This window comes from Mytilus galloprovincialis, chromosome 3 (assembly GCF_965363235.1).
Source record: "Mytilus galloprovincialis chromosome 3, xbMytGall1.hap1.1, whole genome shotgun sequence".
Lineage (NCBI taxonomy): Eukaryota > Metazoa > Mollusca > Bivalvia > Mytilida > Mytilidae > Mytilus > Mytilus galloprovincialis.
The window spans coordinates 36700340-36723015 of record NC_134840.1 but is presented as its reverse complement, the minus strand read 5'-3'; the positions used below and the strand labels follow the sequence as shown (position 1 = coordinate 36723015).

The following is a 22676-nucleotide window of genomic DNA, read 5'->3' as shown; positions in this document are numbered from 1 at the left end:
AAGGTTGATCGAGATGTGCGTTTAATTGTTTTCAGGTGTATTGACTTTTTTTAACTGATTCTGTACTTTTGCTTTTACTTTTTTATGTATCTTACTTTTATGTTCTCGACTCAGTAAACGACTTTGACCACGGTATTCAAATTTGAATTGATTTTCGAAGATAAACATTTTACTTTTCAAAATATCAACATTATCATATCTTATCGAGTACATTGCTTTTCAATAAAAGATTTTTCAAACTGACATCGAGATGAGTTATGTTTCAAATATCACATTTACTTGTCGAAATTTGGTAAATATAGATGTTTTGATGACTTAAAGTCAATTGAAATTTGTACCAAATTGCTGCTAAAGAAAATTTAACTACATTTGGCACCACAGTTGTTGACTAAGTTATTTTCAACAAACATATATCTTTATTAGATAAACATATTTAAGTTATTATTATTATGAAAAGACCATTATTCACATTTGTCAAACTGAAAAAAAAAACAATTTGCAATATTGGCCCTCTTTGAAAATGCATTGAAACTAGCTGGAAAAATTAGTAAGATCTCATCAACGTTTGATTTTTAATTATAAATATCTTGTACATTTTGCAGATTGATCTTTAGATTAGTATAGCTTACGTCGAACTTTAACAATGAAGTTAATCTTTTTGTTTGGTTTCAGGTAAAAACCAAGGGAAAAAAACAAGAAAAAATAGAGGTATTCTTACATAGACTTTATAAAACTTTGTGAAGTTAAGAAAATGATTCATCAAATGCACTTTCACTTACATAATGTATGTTTTAATATTTATTTTTTCTCTCAATATGTTGCACGCAAGTAATTAAATGTATTTGAAGACGATAATGCAAATATGACTCAACATGGGTGAATCAAAAATGTCAACATGTTGCTTCCAGTGGCTGCGCTCGTGCTATTTTTGCATGTAAAAAAATCACCGTCGAACTCCTTCTCAGTTCGTTTTACATAAACAATTGCCTTCTTGGTAATAACAAACTTGTTAAACTAAATACCAAAGAACTCAGTAAATTAATTTCGTATACGAATATTTTAAATGCATACATAGTTACAAAGGCGGTCGAATATAACTTTAAGTTTTCATGTTTTGTTGATATACAATGAATTTAATGCAAAGATGATATCACATATTTGCGCATTAAACTAAAATATTTTAGTTATCAGTTTAACTGACCAGATTTTGAAAATTGAAGTGTCTCAGTGAATTAGGAGGCCAACATAATTTGATAATCAAACCTTATACAAACGTTGAAAGGCTAGTAAAACCAAAACCTAAAAAATGAAAATTGAAAACAAGGAATCAGAGCTATGTAGTACGGAGATACATTACTTAACTACTTAAAATTATGTCCAGTTCATTTTCTACAGTATTAGTGTTTAAATGTCCTTATTTCCATGCCAGTACCCGAGAAATATTGAATACTAGAATGATGCCGTAAACTTATGACACTACGTCATTGAACATGTTAGAAGTTGTATACCTTTTTTTCTGGACAACAGTTTTCAAATCAATAACTGTTGGTACCTAGCTGGCTTCATGAAATATCCAACACATTTGACCTTGCATTCCAAATATGATACAACTTTGTCTTTATGTCTTTTAGTGTATTTACTTAAATATTTGTTTGTTTGTATAGTGATTAAGGTTATAACGCAATGTTGACTGCTTTACATTGCTATTCATCCTTTTAATAAGCTTTGATTTTTCAATTATGCTGGCCATGAGCATCTCTGAAGAGACATTAATGGTCGACATGCGCATCTAATGCCGAAAATTTAGTACCGTTTTTGTTATAACACCAATTCTTGACATCTTAACCTATTATGTCTGTTTGTTTTGTTCACACTTCGTTGTCAATATAATGTAATTTCTAGCGACGGTCATACAAGAGGTTAGCTTGCTATAAAAACAGGTTTAAATCACCATTGTCTACAGAAGACAAAACATGCACCGAGCCAGGAATAACACAGTTGTTATCCATTCGTTTGATGTGTTGGAACCTTTGATTTTGCCATTTGATTTTCATGATGGGTTTTCGTGATTTGAATTTTAAGACACTATTCAATGCACTTCTATACATCAACAAAGTGCTGTGTGACCTTACCTTAAATAACAAGTTTCTTGTGGAACACAATGGAAGCATGGTACTATTCATCAGCACGATTTTGTGATACATTTGTTAAACATTTCTCCAAACTTTTTGAATATTGCTGCCTTTAACGTAAAATTTGAATACTTAGGGATGTACCTGCTTGAATTTGTGTTTGTAGTTTTTGAGTATTTATTTGATTATGATTCGATCATCGGTATCGTCGATATCGGAATTCCAGAGGGTATAAAAACCTATCTGGGAGGTGTATTTTTTGGCGAAATGATTAATCAAATCATATCGGTTAGATTGATGCAAATAAGAGTCATTGTATGGTTTTTGGTTATATAATGCTTAATTAGTTTTCACTACGATAATGGGCCTATTATTCTTTTTTTTTATTCTTTTTTTTTCATGAATTTACAAGTATCAACATATATGTATCTTGTGGCACAATAAGCAAGCAAGTCAAATAAATAAGTATAATAAGCATTCTGTGAACAAACACTTAGAAATCTATGGGTTAAGTATAGTGACAACATTTTCATTAATATAGTAATAGTAGTGCAAGAAATATATGAGCATACATATGGCATGGTTTAACAGTATACAAACAATTTCAAATGCTCATATACAAACATGTTTATATCTGATTAATAACGTTAGTCCAGGGGTTACAGTAAAAGTTGTGTTCTTCCACACTTAGGTATTTTGGAGAAACCTGTTTCTCTAAAGTGAAGTTTTCTTATCGAAAATCCATGAATTTAGATTGTTCCAAATGTCGGCTACAATATGACAACCCAAAGTAAATGTGCTATAGTTTGATGCTCTTCCTTGCAAAATGTACACAAATTACAATTAACCAGCTTCATTTAAAAAAGTAAAGCATTTGTCCCTAGAATATAATGAATAATTCTATATTGACACCAACATAACCTAGTGTTTTTTGAAACCTTGGTAACACATAAGTGTATTTTTTCCAATTTTCTACAACTTTGTTAAGAATACCTTCTCATTTTTTTTTTTTGCTACTAAATCTGTAGTTAAAATTCCTTGATTTAAAATAGTATACATGTCCTTTGAGCCCCTTTTGGACTTGATGCGGGGTTCACACATTGACGATTATTGCTCCCGTTTGAGATCGGACAGCGATACGACACGAAATGTAAAAAAGTCGGAATACTATCCTTAATTATCTGGAATGTCCTATCATTATCTGAATGCAGTCGTTTAAGTTCGTAACAGATTCCTACGGGTCGGGAAAGGTCCGAATAGTTCGACGAAGCACGCCGACAGTTATGTGCGTCCCGTAACATTCGGGGAAACTCAGCCGATTTTGTGTAGTCGGATTAGAATCGTGCCTATGTCGTGACAGATTCTGCTGTATCGGATCAAAATCCTAACGATGTTCTGTGTATTCCGGACGGTGTCCTGTGGAACGGGAATGATCTGGAGAAATTTTTCATTGCTGTTTTTCAGCCGATTGAGTTCAGATTGCATCCAGATCTTGTTGATTGCAAACTGTTGTTGCCGAAACCGTTCCGGAACAGTCCCGTTATTAATACGAAATTCGTCAATGATACCCACGTCAGAGTCCCGACAATTACAGAATACAATACGACTGAGACCATACAAAACCGTTTGCAATGCAATAGAGCGGACCGTGAGAGGATTACGTTCCGACAGTACCCGATCATCCCGAGTATGCCGACAAATTTCGAACGGATAACTTCCGTCAGCGTCGGTTCGCAGTTTGTCACTGTCTGATCTCTGTCGGATAACATTCGGTAGAATCGAGACTCAGTCGTGACAAACTCGGTCGAATTTTACCAGGATAAAGATACAAATTGGATTTGAAGCGGATTGAGAACGGGATTATCGGGATAAATTCGCTTGGAAACGGTTGAATGTCGACGCTTCCTGAACAATATCTGATTGTTGTCGTGATTAAATTATTCGTTTTAATTTTTTTATTTTAATTAAAATTGAATTTCCATTTACGATTCGCATGATCTTGATTAGACTTTTGACAAATTTTAATCGGGAATGGTCATGTCAAGGACGGCAGTAAAAATCGTGAATGTGTGACCCCAGCTTGAAGAAAATATAAATGTTAAAAGGTTTAGTAGCCTGATGTTTTTTTCTCTTACAGTGTTGATTCCAATGTCTTGTAGCCACTTTTTCAGTGCTAATATAAGTCCATAAAACTGTAGAAACATGGGTTTGAAAGTAAACATAATTTCAAAATTTTCATACGTTAATTTATTTCCATGTTCATCTAACAGGTCATTTACAGTCCATACCACATGATGTGCCCATTTTAATCGTAAACACTGACATTATCAATTTAAATATGTTCGTTATGCTATATAGATGTAGAAATGACTTCTTCAAAATAAAATAGATGTCTGAGTTTTGAGATAGTTTTCCAGGCATGAAAAACTTCATCCCGAAATTTGTTTTTTAATTTTTTGATAATTCGAAAATAAGCCAACTCTGTAAAATTTATTTTTTGGGTGGAGGTAAATAATTTAATCCATTTAGATTTTCACTTAAATAATCTTCTAACCCAAGTAAGTTTTAACCCTTGTATAAAAATTCTCAAATTAATCATTTTTATGCCCCTTGGAAGTATTCCTGACATAGACGATCCCGATTTATCTTGTCAGGGTTATCATTCCAAATGAATGAATAAATTTTACTATTATTCTTAATGTTATTATATCAGGAAGGCAGAGTTTACTAAAAACTTTTTTGTTTAAATCAAACTATTTGTTTTTAGAAAAAATTAGAATTGCCTGTTATAAAAAGAGAATGGTTCTGAGATGTAGAGGCAGAAGGCGTATTAAAATCTTAAGTGCATTTTATGGTCGAGCTGACAAAGATACATGTAATGACGGAAGCGCTCAAACAACAGGTTGTAAGAAAGAGGATGCCGAGGCAATTGTCCAGAAGAAGTGTGATGGGAGGAAGCGATGTGGGCTAAAAGCAAACAAAGCATTTTTTGGTGATCCATGTCCAAAAACATCTAAATATCTTGCGGTCAAATATACATGTGGTAAGTTCCCTTTAAGGTCTTAGATATTATTACAAAAATAGATTAAAATCATGTATTATATCGTTTAATATTAAATTTTCTGTCTGATAAACCTCTCTTAGGCGTTTGATTTTGTCAGGTCAGTATTTTGGCATATATACTTTGTTTTACTTCTCTCTTTATAGAACTTTCATTCCGTTGGAAGAACATAATGTTTGATCCCTCTTAAACGGAAATGGTAACGGCTGTATTACTGCTGTGTATGATTTGTTTGGTACTTTATTGTATATATTCCACAGATGCCAGCGTTTTCTTGCTTGTGGAAATATGAATTTTTGAATTTCGGTGAAGCGGTTGAATTTTTTCTAACACTTCTCTAATGGTATAAGTATTAACTACTGTAATCACTAGCCATTCAACACTGATGTTATTAGTTCGAACCCCGCAGGTGCACTCGACTCCAACTTAATTGATTACGATTGTCAGTTTTCCTATCGAAGGTCGGTGTTTTTCTCTAGGCAGTCCGGTTTCCTCCACCAATAAAAACTGACCCCCATGAAATAGCCTAAATGCAGTGCTTAAAGGTGGCGTCAAAACACTTAAAAACAAATCAAATCTAACACTTCTCACAAATAAGATAAAAATATACATATAAAACAGCTAGAGTGGGGTGCTCATTTTCGCCGGGGACACAATTTCGCCGTTTAAGGATTATGAGGTGTAAAAACTTCAAAGGATGGCTGAAATGGAAGAAATGTACCCGTAAATTATATTTTTATAACAAATATAATATTTTTTTAAACTGAGACATATTGCGGCTCCTACCGAAAATGATCGAAAAACGGACAACGATTTTCGGACAATTTCCTGAATAAAAAACACGATTTCAAAGAAGTATTTCTAAGTAAATATTTGACTGAATGCCCTAATTTTGAATTCTTTATACCTTTGAAATGTCTGCTATTCATCTATAATGCAATTGATTTGATAAAAATTGTTAAAAGCTTCGGTTATTTGGTTTTAAATAGATGTGTAAAAACGGCGAATATGTGTCCCCCATTGACAAAACATCCGGAAATTTCAAACACCCTTTAATCTAACTTTTCAGATGATTTTCTTAAAACAAACCGGTTTTCAAGCTTAAGTATATTTTGCATTTGAAGTTATCTTCATATAGAAATATTAGTATACTTCAAAAACATTTAGACCTGAACATAAACTGTAGAAAACATGGTAAGATGTGGCGAAAATGAGCACCCCACTCTACATACTATTTTATATAAGTTACGTTTTGCAGACTGAGCTCTAAATAAATATCATTTACCTATGCTTTTTGAAATACAGACTTTTTGTGGTCATGTTTTTGTGAGCATTGATATATTTTAGTTGGAAAGAACAGGAAAGATCGAAAGAGAAGGTTAAGAAGGTTAAGAAAAGAAAGGAGAAATAAAAGAAAAAAGAGTGGTTCAGGTAAGTAAGAAATATAAATTGCTAAGATGTTATAAAATGGTATGCCCGACTTAGTATCTTTCTTTGATTTCTTTTGATTTCCGTTTGTTAATGATACGTTTTCAAAAACAACACATATCGCCGGACTTTTTTAATATTTACTTGGGCATCGCTACCCACGACTCTAGAGAACTTAAAATGCGTTATCACTGATGTGTTTTCGATATCATGTACTCCATGGTCTACTGGGGTACTCAGGATTGTTGAACGATACATATCTACGTATATGTACGTAGATCACTTGTAATGATATTATCATAAATATTCTTTTTCATATGGTAACACGTTAATAAAATGTTTAACATAAAACAAAAATAACAATTATGAAGAAATTTGTCATCATTTAGAAATTTGCCTTCATTTCTATGTTAATTGTTTACCCGATCCCTTTTTCTGGAATATCCGTCATGAGAATTACTCAAACCTACCAAATTGACGTAAACACACTTGAATATATTAAGAGCTTTTTGTTTATTACAAGAGGACATTATACAGAATTTTTATTTTTTTCAAAATTTTATTGCAGGTTGTCGTTGTACTGGATCTGGTGATGTCCATTATTACGATTTTAAAAATACAAAATCAGATATCCAAGGAATATGTAAATACACGTTTTCAAGGTCTACGGAGGAATTTCCATACGAAAAGTGTAAATGGAACATTGAAGTCAAGAATGAAAGAAGAGGAACAAAAACTTCGGTTTCCTACACAAAAATGGCGGATGTTACAATATGTGGCGAAAAAATTAGAATAATGAAAGATGGTGTATTCAAGGTTGGTATTTATTATTAATAACTTGATATCTTCTTTATGATTTTATGTATTATGTTTCATTTTAATTACAAGTCATTTCATATAATTACGTGCAATCACCGGTCGTTATAATCCCTTCAAGTAAATTAATTCATTGTTCGTCACTGAGCTAATTAGACTTTCAAAAATTATTAGCAATATTTTGTAAAGCCGTTTTTAGCTCACCTGGCCGAAAGGCCAAGTGAGCTTTTCTCATCACTTGGCGTCCGGCGTCCGTCGTCGTCGTCCTGCGTTAACTTTTACAAAAATCTTCTCCTCTGAAACTACTGGGCCAAATTTAACCAAACTTGGCCACAATCATCATTGGGGTATCTAGTTTAAAAAATATGTCCAGTGACCCGGTCAACCAACCAAGATGGCCGCCATGGCTAAAAATAGAACATAGGGGTAAAATGCAGTTTTTGGCTTATAACTCAAAAACCAAAGCATTTAGAGCAAATCTGACGGGGTAAAATCATTCATTAGCTCAAGATCTATCTGCCCTGAAATTTTCAGATGAATCGGACAACCCGTTGTTGGGTTGCTGCCCCTGAATTGGTAATTTTAAGGAAATTTTACTGTTTTTGGTTATTATCTTGAATATTATTATAGATAGAGATAAACTGTAAACAACAATAATGTTCAGCAAAGTAAGATTCACAAATAAGTCAACATGACCGAAATGGTCAATTGACCCCTTTAGGAGTTATTGCCCTTTATAGTTAATTTTTAACCATTTTTCGTAAATCTTAGTCATCTTTTAGAAAAATCTTCTCCTCTGAAACTACTGGGCCAAATTTAACCAAACTTGGCCACAATCATCATTGGGGTATTTAGTTTAAAAAATGTGTCCGGTGACCCGGTCAACTAACCAAGATGGCCGCCATGGCTAAAAATAGAACATGGGGTAAAATGCAGTTTTTGGCTTATAACTCAAAAACCAAAGCATTTAGAGCAAATTTGACGTGAGTAAAATTGTTCATCAGGTCAAAATCTATCTGCCCTGAAATTTTCAGATGAATCTGACAACTTGTTGTTGGGTTGCTGCCCCTGAATTGGTAATTTTAAGGAAATTTTACTGTTTTTGGTTATTATCTTGAATATTATTATAGATAGAGATAAACTGTAAACAGCAATAATGTTCAGCAAAGTAAGATTTACAAATAAGTCAACATGACCGAAATGGTCAGTTGACCCCTTTAGGAGTTATTGCCCTTTATAGTCAATGTTTAACCATTTTTCGTAAATCTTAGTAATCTTTTACAAAAATCTTCTTCTCTGAAACTACTGGGCCAAATTAATCCAGACTTGGCCACAATCATCATTGGGGTGTTTAGTTTCAAAAATGTGGCCAACTAACCAAGATGGCCGCCACGCCTAAAAATAGAACATAGGGGTAAAATGCAGTTTTTGGCTTATAACTCAAAAACCAAAGCATTTACAGCAAATCTGACATGGGTAAAAAATTTTATCGGGTCAAGATCTGTATGCCCTGAAATTTTCAAATGAATCAGACAACCTGTTGTTGGGTTGCTGCCCCTGAATTGGTAATTTTAAGGAAATTTTGCTTTTTTTTGGTTATTATCTTGAATATTATTATAGATAGAGATAAACTGTAAACAGCAATAATGTACAGCAAAGTAAGACCTAAAAAGAAGTCAACATGACCAAAATGGTCTATTGACCCCTAAGGAGTTATTGCCCTTTATACAGTCATTTTTTTAACAATTTTCACAAAATTTGTAAAATTTTACTAACATTTTCCACTGTAACTACTGGGTCAAGTTCATTATAGATAGAGATAATTGTAAGCAGCAAGAATGTTCAGTAAAGTAAGATCTACAAACACATCACCATCACCAAACCACAATTTTGTCTTGAATCCATCTGTGTCCTTTGTTTAGTATTCACATAGACCAAGGTGAGCGACACAGGCTCTTTAGAGCCTCTAGTTAATGTTTGTTTTTGAATCAAATTTGTCACCGAATTTCTTGTTTTACTATCTTTAAAACTAATCTTTTAAGGTTGATGACTTGGAAGTTTCATCATTAGCTTACAGCATCGACAATTGTGGAATAAACATTCGAAAAGAAACTCGAGAGCTAGAAATATATTCAGAAGAATGTGACATACGTGTTTTATGGGATGGGAAGTCAAGAATAGAACTTGATGTCCCTAAGAACTACTCACAGTACGCAGAGGGTATATGTGGTGATTGTACTGACAGTAACCAGTTTATGCTTAGAAATGGAACTGATATTTCAAATGTACCTAAAAGACAAAGAGATGTTCTATGGGGCCAAGAATGGGAAGTGATTGATGATACCGGAGAAGAACTTGAAGAGTAAGGAATACATTTATTTTTGTACAATTTACTTTTCCTTTCCGAGAATAAGGTATTGCTCAAGCAATTATAGTTTCTTAATTTTCATCTTTTATATAAGCTTTGGATGTCAAATATTTTGGCCACGAGCATCACTGAAGAGACATGTATTGTTGAAATGTGCATCTGGTGCAGGCACATTGGTACCATTAATGTTATTATATAATGTAGGATAATGGTGATGTTTAAAAATTACGCCATTCAAGACACTTTTGTTTCAACAAAAATGAATTAAATATTAACAATTATTAAAAAAAGTCCCGGTCGAGGCCGATACTAATTCCAATCGTACATGCCACATTCTGTATACTAATGCTAAACCTTCCTCTATGAAGCGATCCTGGAAGTCTTCCAGGAGTTATTTCATGTGTATTTCATTAGTACACTAGTTAGCAATTCTTTTTTCTTCCTCCTCAATACCACTATCAATTATTGGTTAATTAGTTGAAAATCAAGTTTGGTTTATAGTAAGTATGTCGTAGTTAAAGAACAAGGACGGGTTCAAACAGACAGATTTTTGGAAGTAGATAAAACTATAATTAGGATGACTTTATCAGATTGCAATACGAATACTTAAAAACAAGCCTGAAAATAAGGTATTTTATTTCTGTTCTAGTTTCCTTCATTAAACAGTAACATTATCATTTGTAATCAAATAAATAACCTTTAAGACGTCGAACCCACTAGATTTGTGACTAAAGAATACAATTGCATAGTAGTTATATCCGTTAAAGTTACCACATTAAATACTAAGACTTAACCAATCGGATAAATTATTAACATGAATAAATCATAATGGGCTCATTAATGATTAATATCCATAATTGATATGCGAGTAATAAGATTAAAAAATTATCTGCTCCCGGAATCTTCAATGAAATTCGGTCCAAACAGTAGCATTCAACTTCTTTGACAAAATCTAACGTTTCTATGCTAAATTTAACATTAAAAATAGTTTCAGACCTTAGACAGCATATTTTGATAAACATATATTCTCTGATTAGGTATGTTGCCGGTAAGCTTTAAAAGTAAAATGATTTTCGTAATTTGAGGTGTTTACTTAAATAATATAAATTGACATATTATCAACCTATCTGGTATGAAAAGAAAATATCTATGTTCCTCTAACCGTCATAATCAGCAAGCAATTTTGCAAACTTTATATTCTATATGTCAATGTTATATGCTAGTACTAATCAGGGATCCACACGAATAACCTAATATTCTTGGAAGATTTATAAGAAAAAACATATAATTTAGTTTACATAAAAAAAATAATTATGAGCAGTGTTCGTTTATTCAAATGTAAAGTATCACTTAATATATGTACAAAACAAGCCGTAAGATGGACATAAAGAAACATCGCTGTCAAAATAAAATTAAAGATAAGTTAACAAACCTTAAATATCCTCTGGTAGTTTAAAATAGAGTGAAACTGAAATATCCAAAATCAAGAAATGCACATGTATGGTTGTTAAAAGTATTATATAAGTTACGAGTATGTTTCTTATGTTATATTACAATGAATAATAAGACAATTCTATATTATATAAGGCAAAATTGTTATCCCTGAACGGGATTTATTTCTCATCATTCCTAGCAAAACATGGACTTTAGACTAGATATGTAATATGATAACCTATCCTCAAATTATTCATGCCTGTCTGACGATATAAGCTGTATGAAATGTTTTAACGTTATCTTTAATAGATGTCCAGTATCACAGCCGATAAAAGAATGTACTGAAGAACAAAATACATTGTTAGAAAGTGATGAGTATTGTGGAATGTTGAATCCAGACAGACAAGAGCTAGTGACACCGTTTGCTGATTGTATAAATGCCGATAAAAAAATGGCAAAGGAGTTGTATGATGCATGCGTTGTAGATGTTTGTATGAACTTAGGAGGTCCATATCAGAAAGAGGCACTTTGTCTTGCCTTAGATGCACTGGCACAACATTGTAGGAAGAATAACTTTAATTATCAAATGTGGCGAAATTCAGATCTCTGTCGTAAGTACTAGTGTAACTTCATTGATATTATAATTTTGATTTTGTAACTGCTTGATTGTCTCTATTTAAACATTTAAACATTTAAATCCCCATTTTGGCAGTTGCTTTGTAAATGTTGACGGAAGTATTCTCGTATAATGTCAACAACAAACATGAATCCTTTGACTGAATATTAGGGTACGGAAGAGATTAGTGTCATTGCAGATACCTTGTATTTTACATTTAGACTAACAAACATGAGACGGCATTTAGATAAAAAGCACCCACACTACCGGAATATCCTATTGAATTGTTACATGTATAATTGATACATATAGCAGTGTTATTTCTTATCTAAATATAGCATTTTGAAAAAAAAAACACTTCTTTCACGTGCTGCTTAACACTTAACGAACTGTTATGTTACGTCAAGAAAGAACATCTCACTTACGATATATTACATTAAAGGTTGCCATAATGTCATAAGTTTTTCTGGTAAATGTTTTGGAATATGATATTACATTCGTGATAATAATTTCTCTTTGAAAGATTTGTACGATATGTTTTTAATGTTTGTAGCAATGAAGTGCGATGAACATTCAACATACAAGTTCAGCTCAAAGTGTCCAGCAACCTGTGAAAACAAAAACCCAACTGATGAAGATTGTGATTTACCAGCTGTTGAAGGCTGTGTATGTGACGATGGTTATTATTTAGATGACAAGAAATGTGTCCTGGAAAGTCAGTGTGGATGTATTGCTGATGATAATGAGTACTATAAGGTAGTTTTGTTTGCTTCTTTAACAAACATCTCCTATTCAACAGATGGAAACGTTATTCATGAGTGTAAAAAAGGAAAATAACTTATAATGAATTTCATTCGTCCAAAGCACTTGTCTGCGCTTACATTTATCAACACTCTTTGCAGAATATGTGAAAGCCAAGAATGTTTACAAACCGAAACAGTTGAAAAGCTTTATGGTTAACTTTAACTGAGGTTGTTGAAACCTTTGTATATGTCAGCATTCTGAATAAAAATCTAGAATGTAATTTTTTCCTCGAATACACCATTTATTTGTCTGGTTAACATTCTTGTTTATTTCATAATATGCCGAATCGTGAGAAATTGTTTTTATCTATGGTAAATAAGCCCTATTGACGAATAGGCATTCGATCAAGATAAGCTTCCCACTACTTTATAATTTACATCAATATGCAATATGGAGGTGATCATATGTACTACAGAAGTGTAAGCAGATCATGATATGGTAATGTAAAATCACACATTTATCCATCACAATCTTATTTGATAATTGTAATTGTATTTCAAACTAAATTATCATGTTTACAAAATGATATTATATCAGTATTGAGCTTTAACATTTGAAAACTCCTCCATATATGCATGTGTATTGCTACAATAGCTACATTACTATGTGTATAATCTCTTTTACAATAGAAACATATATTTACATAGATGTGCTTAGCCGCTTTTTTATTTGCATATGATACGACATCTCTTAAAATAACTTTTAGTTTTAATTTGTTTGGAATGCCATGAGATTCCTTACATTTATTAAACTTTGAATGATGATATCAAATGAAATGTTAGTTCTTATCATAAAAAGAGTTCAGTACTTTCCAAAATGTTCCTTCTGAAAGTTCAACCTAATCATCAAGAAAAAAAAATCCCTATTGAAAATGTAATTCTTTTATATTTTTGATAAAAGAATGATATACGAATCAACTTGATCATACTTATGATTCAACTTAAATTTATAAAATTGTTAATGTAGCTTAATTCTATAAGATGGAGAGATGACGGAAAGCAGGTCTACCAAATTAATCCATAAAAATATTACTGTGGCAAGTACTAAGGCCAAGTTTTCCGCCCGCAGCTTGTTCTCTTATTTTGTCTTCATCTCTAAATGGTGAGTCAAACATTCTGGATGAAACACGGTTGATGCTATACTAAAATAACTTTTCGTTTTTAACTTGTTTCTTTTTTTTTTTTGTACTGTAGATTGGTGCTATCAGACGTGAAAACGACTGTTCACTTGAAGAGAAGTGTATGCCAGGTGGTGAGATGGAAGAAATTTGGAAAAATGAAGGATGTCATGAAAATGGATGGTGCGTTGTCAAAAAGGGCAATTATGAATGTGAATGCAAAGCTAATTATCGTGGAGATGGTCGGGAAAAGTGTGAAGGTAAACATAATTTAGATAATGCTTATATGTTTTCTTGGCCTTTTTGTTTCCCTTTTTTTTTACCAAAGTGATAATGATTAGAACATGCATATCTATTCTTCTTATTTTGACACTACATCAGATACCTAATGTTTAAAACCAACTAATTATTTTAAAGAAAAAAGGTATAGAAATTTAATATCATTAAAAAATTAAAAAAACACTATTCTTTTAAAAACAAATTTAGCTTGCAAATACGAGAAATTTGTTTAGAAAACGCTAAAGTTTGAATCTGTTTCGGTAAACAGGTGACAACTCCTTTTGTTTGTGAAAATTATAAACTGCTTTTTGATGTGCTTCTTTAAAAGAACTCAGCAGGAAAGATTAATTGTCATCTGAAAACAAAAGTATAAAAACAATAAGAAAAATCCCAAAAACGAGTAAATTTTTCATCCTTGTTCCACTTATTTTGAATTTCTAAACATGCTACTTCTGTGATATCTGATCCTTTTAAAGAAAAAAGTAATGTAATTATTATATATGAATGTTTTCCGGATGAATTAATATAATAATTTGTTTGGTTTTTTTTTTTTTTTTTTGTTTTTTTTTTTAGGCACAAAATCAAGCTTGGTCATTGTTGATTTCCTCTCAATCTAAATTATGTAAAATGTTTGTATAACTTTCTGGTATAATGTCTTATCTATGGTTACCTGTACCAAATCAGGAATGTAGCAGTTGTTTTTAAGTAGTCCGTTTCTTTGTATGTTGGCGTTTGCTTTTGCAGTTCGGTGTTTCTGCTGTTCTGTTATTTTCCTCTTGTAGTTGATGTGTTTCCTTTGGGTTTATTTTGTAACCCGGATTTGTTTTTGCTTAATGGATTTATGATTATTGAAAAGCTGTATACGACTTTTGTCATTTTCATAATGTTTGGAAACTAAGTGTACATTATTGGCAGCAGTAGTTTTGTCTAAAACTTAACTAAAGAATTAAACTAGCCTAATTAGTTTCGTTTAATCCTTTTTTTTCATCGACTTCTGTTAAAAGTTGAAATAGTTGATTGATCAAGTTTTAGATTATGGGTTATTTTTGGAAACCAAGAAGGCGTTTATGGTCAAGTTTAATGTTTGACCTGCTGAAATAGTTTGAAAACTAATAAGAACGAGTGCTTTCATTTTATAGAAATCCCAGCTGCGTGTGTAAAGATTGAGAAAGTTAATCCTAGATCAAGGCGCTGTAAACGTCATAGAAAGAACAAAAGGGTTTTAGTCTGTACAATTAAGAGTGCTGAAAAAATTATGAATGTCGAAGTTATTTCACTTGTAAAAAGTAAAAAAAAGAAAAAGGCAAATAAAAGAAACAAGAAAGGAAAAGGAAAGAAAAACAAAAAACAAAGTAAAAAAAACAAAAGAGCAAGGCAGAGAAGAAGAAGAAGAAATCGCCGTAACAAATGTAGAGTTGTCGGCAAATCAAGAAGCAACAAGTTTTTAACCAGAGGAAACTGTAGAAGAGCAATATTTCGAGTCACATTTTTATCAAAAGGTAGGAATTGATAATCGTGTTTACCATCGTAAATACATATACGAAGTTGATTGCAATAATTATATAGGGTATCCTTGTCAAACGAAGATAAACTAATCTACTTTTTGTATAAGGATTTTTTTTCATTTTCGAAAGAAATATTTCATTGGATTTTACATCTGCAGCTACACGTTTTCTCTTTGCTAAGCACAATGTGATTTTTTATTCGTTTTGAAAACTCATGGCAACGCTTTGCAATATTTTTAAATTGAACACACTTTAGTCAAAATTATGACTTGTCTGTTGTATCATTACCGGTTTTAGTTTTAAGTACATAGTAATAATGTATGCAATGTGTTCTTTTAGTTTCTTGTATTGATAGTTTACTTATACATACTCTTCTTATCATTATAAACATATATATTTCTTGTAGCCGGAAACTGTGAAAATAATTGCGGGGAAAATGCCGTTCTCAGAAAAGGAAAATGTAGATGTCCAAAAGGCTATACAGGAGATCCAAAGAAAAAATGCTCAAGTACGTAAATTTATGTCCTTTTACGTAAACATTCCGGAAACAGTTACGATGTATAATTCATGAGACACATACACATACGTTATGCACATTTGAGGCATGGTATACAATGTAATTATATTCTGATGTCAGTATCATGAATCAATGAACCATTATTAGAAAAGTGTGCGCAGTCAAATATTACATTTAACGAAATAGACAACAACATGAGATATGTATTTGGTGTTCAGTTCTACCAGCGTACGAAATAAAAGAAAAACAATTGTGATAATCCTGACTTAGTGTAAGAATTTTCTGACAAAAGTTGAAAGTTAAAACTTGTTTTATAATTGGCCTCACTTTTCACCTTTATGACAGTTGTTTATAGTGGCGTCATGTCAACAAAAAGGTACTTTAAACTATAATGGATATAGGAAGATGTGGTGTGAGTGCCAATGAGACAACTCTCCATCCAAATAACAATTTAAAAAAAGTAAACCATTATAGGTCAATGTACGGCCTTCAACACGGAGCCTTGGCTCACACCGAACAACAAGCTATAAAGGCCCCCAAAATTACTAGTGTAAAACCATTCAAACGGGAAAACCAACGATCTAATCTATATAGAATAAAAATAAAAACGAGAAACGAAAAACGAGAAATACGTATAAATTACATAAACAAACGACAACTACAATGTACTGTACATTAGATTCCTGACTTAGGACAGGTGCAAACATTTGCAGCGGAATTAAACGTTTTAATGGATCCAAATCTTCTCCCATTTTCTGAAACAATAGCATAACATCACAAAATAGGAAAACACACATTGAAATATCAATTGACAGGCTTAACTCAATCAAAAAACGTACATTACTACACTATAAACGAATAAATTCGATTTGCGATATCCGAATGGTTTACTTTTATAAATTGTTACTTGATGAAGAGTTGTCTCATTGGTACTCAAATCACATCTTCTTTAATCTATATAACCCCAAACATTCATAATTGTTTAACGTGATTAAGTGGCAATCCAGTAACCACAATTGCGTAAAAATATATAACACACATACAAAACAACTGACTTAAAAATGAAACAAATATATAAATAAAATATTTTGTGGTTGATAGTATTCATGGTATTGTACATGTAATGCGATTAACAATTTTACGTTGACATGTGAAAACAAAGGTAAAATAAATGAAAAAGACCACTTTAAAAACTTAATGTGTCCAACTAATACCATTTGGAAATTACCGGGGTTTTTTTTATAAAACTGAAAGCAAACAGATGATGACGAAATATCAAGTCTTTGTTTGTTCCCCTTATATTTATCGGTTTCGTTCTTGAAGAATTGATATTGCCACGTTAATTACAGTACATGAAAACATGATTTCGTTAGTCAATATCTACTTAGCTATTTACCTCCCCATTAAGGTAGCACAATACAAAGAATATTTTTATTTCCAATCACTAACCTTTAAAATGCTTTAAAAAAACTTTCTTATGAACGCCTAACAAATAATAAAAGAGGTATTTATAGATAGCTAAAAGATTAATCTTATCATGTAATCATTATGTAATCAATTATTATGTAATGAGTGGCAAAATCTCGGTCAGTTCACTTGAATGAATTTAGCTCTATCATCTCTTTAACTATACAGAAAATTTTAACGAAATCTTAATTAACACATCATTGGCTTCAAAAGGGTGCCTCAAATTGTCCCAATGGGATTCAATTCTCTCATAAATCTGTAATAAGGGTAAACATTCTAAGCACATAAAAGAATATAATGTTTAATAAGGTGTAAAATTTGTTCTATACATTCTATCTGAAATATGAGACACCCTTTTGTAGATAATGGCCATATATAGGAACAACATTTAATAAAAATCAACCCTCTAGGAATACCTATGCAGAAGCTAATTTCATTTGAAAGTGGAAATTTGGTGAAAAATATTTTAGACACAGTTAACATTATAATTAGTTACATAATTGTTGTATAATACTAAAAATTGCATTACTTTAAAAAAGTAATCTGTTAGCTATTCAAAACTACCACTTTTATAAATTTTCAAGAATTATTAAGAAAGTTACAGCATTTTAAAACTTGGGAGTTGGAGTTATTAAATCTTTGTGTTGTGCTTCCTTAAGTCGCCTGTTTTTTTTTTTTTTTCAATTGTTAATATAGAAGACCAAGTCGGGATAATGACTTCGACGTAGCTCTTGAGAAACCTACATATCTGTTTTATTTAAATTCAGCTGGATATTAGCCTGCATTGAATGCCCAGATATAAAGAAACAGGAAAGACGAAACATTACGTGTCTTGATAAACTTAAAATTTGCCACATTATACCTATTGAATATGTATGAGTGGAATATTAAGTTTATTGTCCCTGAGGTATAACTACTGCCATTAGGCATAGCAGAGAACAAAAGATGTATCCGAGAGGTCCGTTGACTTTATATTCCACAAATATGCACTCAATAAGTATTTTATTATACCGAAAGAAACAACTGACACAAGGTAATGCCAAAGACTGAACGACACAGCTGACCGACATTCATTTTTACATTTGTAACAGACCGAGGACACAATTAATTGCAATAATCCCAATATTCGGGGGAGGGTTAGGACATCTATCGGGACTCCGGAATCGGTTGTTTTTAAGCTCGGGATTTCGCGATTGATCCCTTTCGGAATCTGGGAATTCTTTTTACTAATTTCAGCATGTCGGAATTGAAATTTCTTTATATTCGGGACCTCTGGATTTCATGTTCTTAAGCCCGGGATTTCGGGATCAGGACCCCTCCGAACCCAACCCCCCAATATTTCAATAACAAGCGGGCAGCTTTAAAGCTATATAACTTTTCAAATATATGTGTATGTTCGAACGACTCTGGAATCGATGTAAATAATTGAGATAATTCCATAGTCTTAGCAAAATTTTCCATGATTGTTTGTTCTCACTAAACTTCATCTGCGTTCCTTATTTGGCCTTATAATTTTTAAGTCAAGCGTCACTGATGAAACTTTTGTAGGCGTTACTTACGTACAAAATTATATTCTTGATTTTATTTAGCAAAAAGCTATGTTTTCGTTCGACCTTTTTTCAGAAATGTGTAGATGTGTATCCGCTGGAGATCCTCATACACGAACAACAGATGGAGCCATGCTTCATGTGATGGGTGTTTGTAAATATATTTTGTCTGCCCTGAAAGATACTAATGATCCCTGTGCCTACACTGTTGAAACAACAACAGAAAAACGTAATTCAAGACCTGTGTCTTATAACAAGAGGGTAGATTTTACAATTGGAAATGTTGTTTATAGTATTTTGAAAGGAAGTGACGTTATGGTAAGTCAACTAAAATCACTACTCAGGTGAAATAAGCATATCAGAAAGGTAAAGCAAATATAGTGTGTATAGGTTATTGTATATTTTAGTCGAAACAAAAAATAAATGAATGTGTCAAAAGTCTGTCACAATGTAAATGCATCCAAATATTGTCAGATTCCATCGCAAATGAGTTCTAAATGGAATTATATGTTTCTTAGATGACAACGGATATGTTTCACTTGTTGTTAATATGTTGCCATTGTACTTTCTCGAATATGACCTACCAAATATTACTTATAACCATATTGTAATTAATTAAGATTAACAACATGACAAATTTCATATGTGAAGTAGATGAGTTTATCCTTCTGGAGCACACGGGCACAACTCCGTTGTTGTTTTGGTTTTTTTTTTTTACTAGGTTCATGACGCTCTGTCTCCTTCAGTTTTTCTATTGTGTTTTAAAAACTGTTGTTTTTATTTGGTCGGTATTACTTTTGTTTTGCAATGTAATTACTAGACAATTTTCGGTTTATGCGTTTAAATGTTCCATTGGTATCCCAATTTATTTTGAGAAACATTCCAATCCAATCTTGAATAATGTTTTCCGTCTTTGTAAAGGATATATGTTTTATTTGTTATTGGCTTTGAACTATTTATCACAAACTGCGAGTAGTCTCAGATATTAACTTTGTGTTCTTTTGTTATTTTTGTAAGAGATGTTTAAATGTCGTTGACGTATAGTCTGTGTTTGTGTAAGATGTTTTTCAGTTTTGTTTCGATCTGTTGAGTGTAACCTTTTCATCTGTTGTTTAAAGGTAGTTAGTACTGTGCCCTCTGACACCCCTCTTCCACATAAAGGGAGAGCGGAGCGACCACAGACAAACATAACCATGCTATATGTGTAATGTGCATGTCTCAAGTAAAGAATCTGTAGTTTAGTGGTTGTCATTTGTTTATGTATGTCCGATGATTTTTGTTTGTCATTTGTTTATGTATGTCCGATGATTTTTGTTAACTGTTTGGTGATATTTTAAGTCGTGCGTTTCCTCAATTGAATTATTGCATGTTTTTCATGTCTGTCTGTTTTATAGCGGTCTATACGATATTGATTTTCCTCATTCATGAAGTCAATACAGTTACTTATAATTGCTTACTATCACTTCATTTGAACTATAGTAGATATTTGTCTCATTAGCAATTATACCACATCTTTTTACGTATCTTGCAAACGTGTCGTTTTTAAAATAGGGAGATGGGATGTGTACCCTTTTACGGGTATTTCGGATAATGTAAAACACAAAATGTTGAAACAAAATTACAAATAACTTTCACAGAAATAAAACAATAAAACAAATATATCTCGACTTAACAGATTGATGGACAACTTGTTCCTGTGCCACAAAATCTTGATGCGGAGAATATAGTCATTACAAGGGAAGAAAGATCTATTGTGATACGTCATACAAAATGTGAAATTGATGTTAGTTATGATGGTAGACATAAAGTCATGGTTCAAGCTCCATTTAGTACATACAGTGGTCGTGTTACTGGAATGTGTGGAAATTGCAACAGAGATAAAGAAGATGACTATATGGACGGTGACGGGAATCTTGCTAAACCACGTGCACTGCACTATCGATTAGGACAAAAATGGAAATCACCAGGTGAAAGGTAAGTTTTTCACATATTTCAAAAATTAAAGAAATGAAAAACTTCAAATGACAATGAAGCTTTCACGCAACGAAATGTAAAATATGGTGTATTTAAGTTTATAATCTATAGCCAACATTAGTTTACCGATGTTCATATCTTATATCTTCACTTATACACGTCTGCTTTAGTTCTAACACCAAACGGCATACTGTACAGTTCGGATCAACATCTGGTAAAAAACCAATATCCCAATAAAAACTGAAAGAATAAGAACTCCTATGATCAGTTTCAGGTATTGACTAGACATGTAAAGTTTTATATTTCTTTCCTTTTTTTCATACATTTTTTTTCCATCAAAAACGATACATCACATTTACAACTGATCTTTCATTCAAAATCAATCGCAATGTGTTAAAAAGACTTGTATGAGTGTTTGTTGATCCAAAGAAGGTAAAGATGAAAAACTGTTTCATTTGAAAACAAAAACTATTTAGTTTCGACGATTGAAAAAAACGTACAGGCCCTTTTAACTTCATCTAAGGTTTATATATTTTCAGTTCCTGAATTTCAAAAAATATTCTGAAAAAGAAGCAGCCATAAATCTTTTTAAAAATCTTCTTCCGAAATTTTTCATTTGCATGTCAATTCTTAATAACAGGATAAGGTAAAGGGATTTTCCAGTAGCAATTCTATTCAAGTCCTCCATATCTTGATTTTTGTGTACGCACTCATTTAGCTTTTTCCTCAATAAACACTCTAAACATTATATTCAAGAACTTCTAGTATAATAATAATCTGCGAGACAGTAAAAATTTAGTTAGTATGACATTTGTACAAAAATGGACTAGCTTCACAACATCTGCAAAGTAGTCAACATATAAAATGTGTCGGTTAAAAACTGAGATCACGCCTCATCACATTCTTTATGAGTTTTATTTTCTGAAACTGTACATTAAAGACTAAAAAGATAAGCAAATAAGCATCCAAACTGCACTGTTAGAAGGGTAAAGAATCCATGGTAGTAACAGGAAATTTCTCTTTTTTTTTACAAATAAGAATATGTCAATAGACCATGAATGACAGACTTGCACTATCATTGTCTATGTTCAATGAAATTGAAGTCCAAACTCAAATTTTGGCATTTTAATTAGTAATATCACACTATAAGGAACATGTGAAATAAGTTTCAAGTTGATTTAACTTCAACTTCACCAAAAACTACCTTAACCAAAAACTTAAACCTGAACTGGAACAGACGAACTAACGAACAGACGAATGGATGGATAGACGAACGGACGCATAGACCGAAACACATAATGCCCCTCAGTGGAGCATATAAATTGTCCAGTTGAAATAAGACACTACAGCAAATTTGACATAGCAAATACGCTAAATAAAAATTATTTAACTTTATACCAATGAAGGTCAATTGATCATGGTTGTTTTTTAAATTTGTAAGACCTTTTTTGCAATATTTTAACATCAATTATTCAAATAAATAACTGAGACACTGCTATTTAGGTCTTTCCACTTTTCTGTGGAAAGACCTACTGTTATTCTTCTAATTATTAGGTCTTTCCACTTTTCTGTGGGAAGACCTATTGTTTTTCTTCTGATTATTAGGTCTTT

The 22676-nt window shown here is 32.1% G+C and overlaps 2 protein-coding genes across 2 annotated transcripts in view; both read left to right on the top strand.

Annotated features, from left to right (window-relative positions):
* Positions 1 to 607, top strand: part of LOC143066249 (IgGFc-binding protein-like) — a 35470-nt gene extending 34863 nt beyond the window's left edge. Inside the window, exon 23 of the mRNA XM_076239240.1 lies at positions 603 to 607. Coding sequence (XP_076095355.1) covers positions 603 to 607 — 5 coding nt within the window. The remainder of the gene's footprint in view (positions 1 to 602) is intronic.
* A 4297-nt stretch (positions 608 to 4904) lies between these two features.
* LOC143067842 (uncharacterized) overlaps positions 4905 to 22676 on the top strand; it is a 97929-nt gene continuing 80157 nt past the window's right edge. Inside the window, exons 1-11 of the mRNA XM_076241423.1 lie at positions 4905 to 5175; positions 6541 to 6624; positions 7190 to 7437; positions 9480 to 9799; positions 11549 to 11850; positions 12409 to 12611; positions 13853 to 14036; positions 15195 to 15554; positions 15967 to 16068; positions 19168 to 19409; positions 20767 to 21065. Coding sequence (XP_076097538.1) covers positions 4932 to 5175; positions 6541 to 6624; positions 7190 to 7437; positions 9480 to 9799; positions 11549 to 11850; positions 12409 to 12611; positions 13853 to 14036; positions 15195 to 15554; positions 15967 to 16068; positions 19168 to 19409; positions 20767 to 21065 — 2588 coding nt within the window. The 5' untranslated portion in view covers positions 4905 to 4931. The remainder of the gene's footprint in view (positions 5176 to 6540; positions 6625 to 7189; positions 7438 to 9479; positions 9800 to 11548; positions 11851 to 12408; positions 12612 to 13852; positions 14037 to 15194; positions 15555 to 15966; positions 16069 to 19167; positions 19410 to 20766; positions 21066 to 22676) is intronic.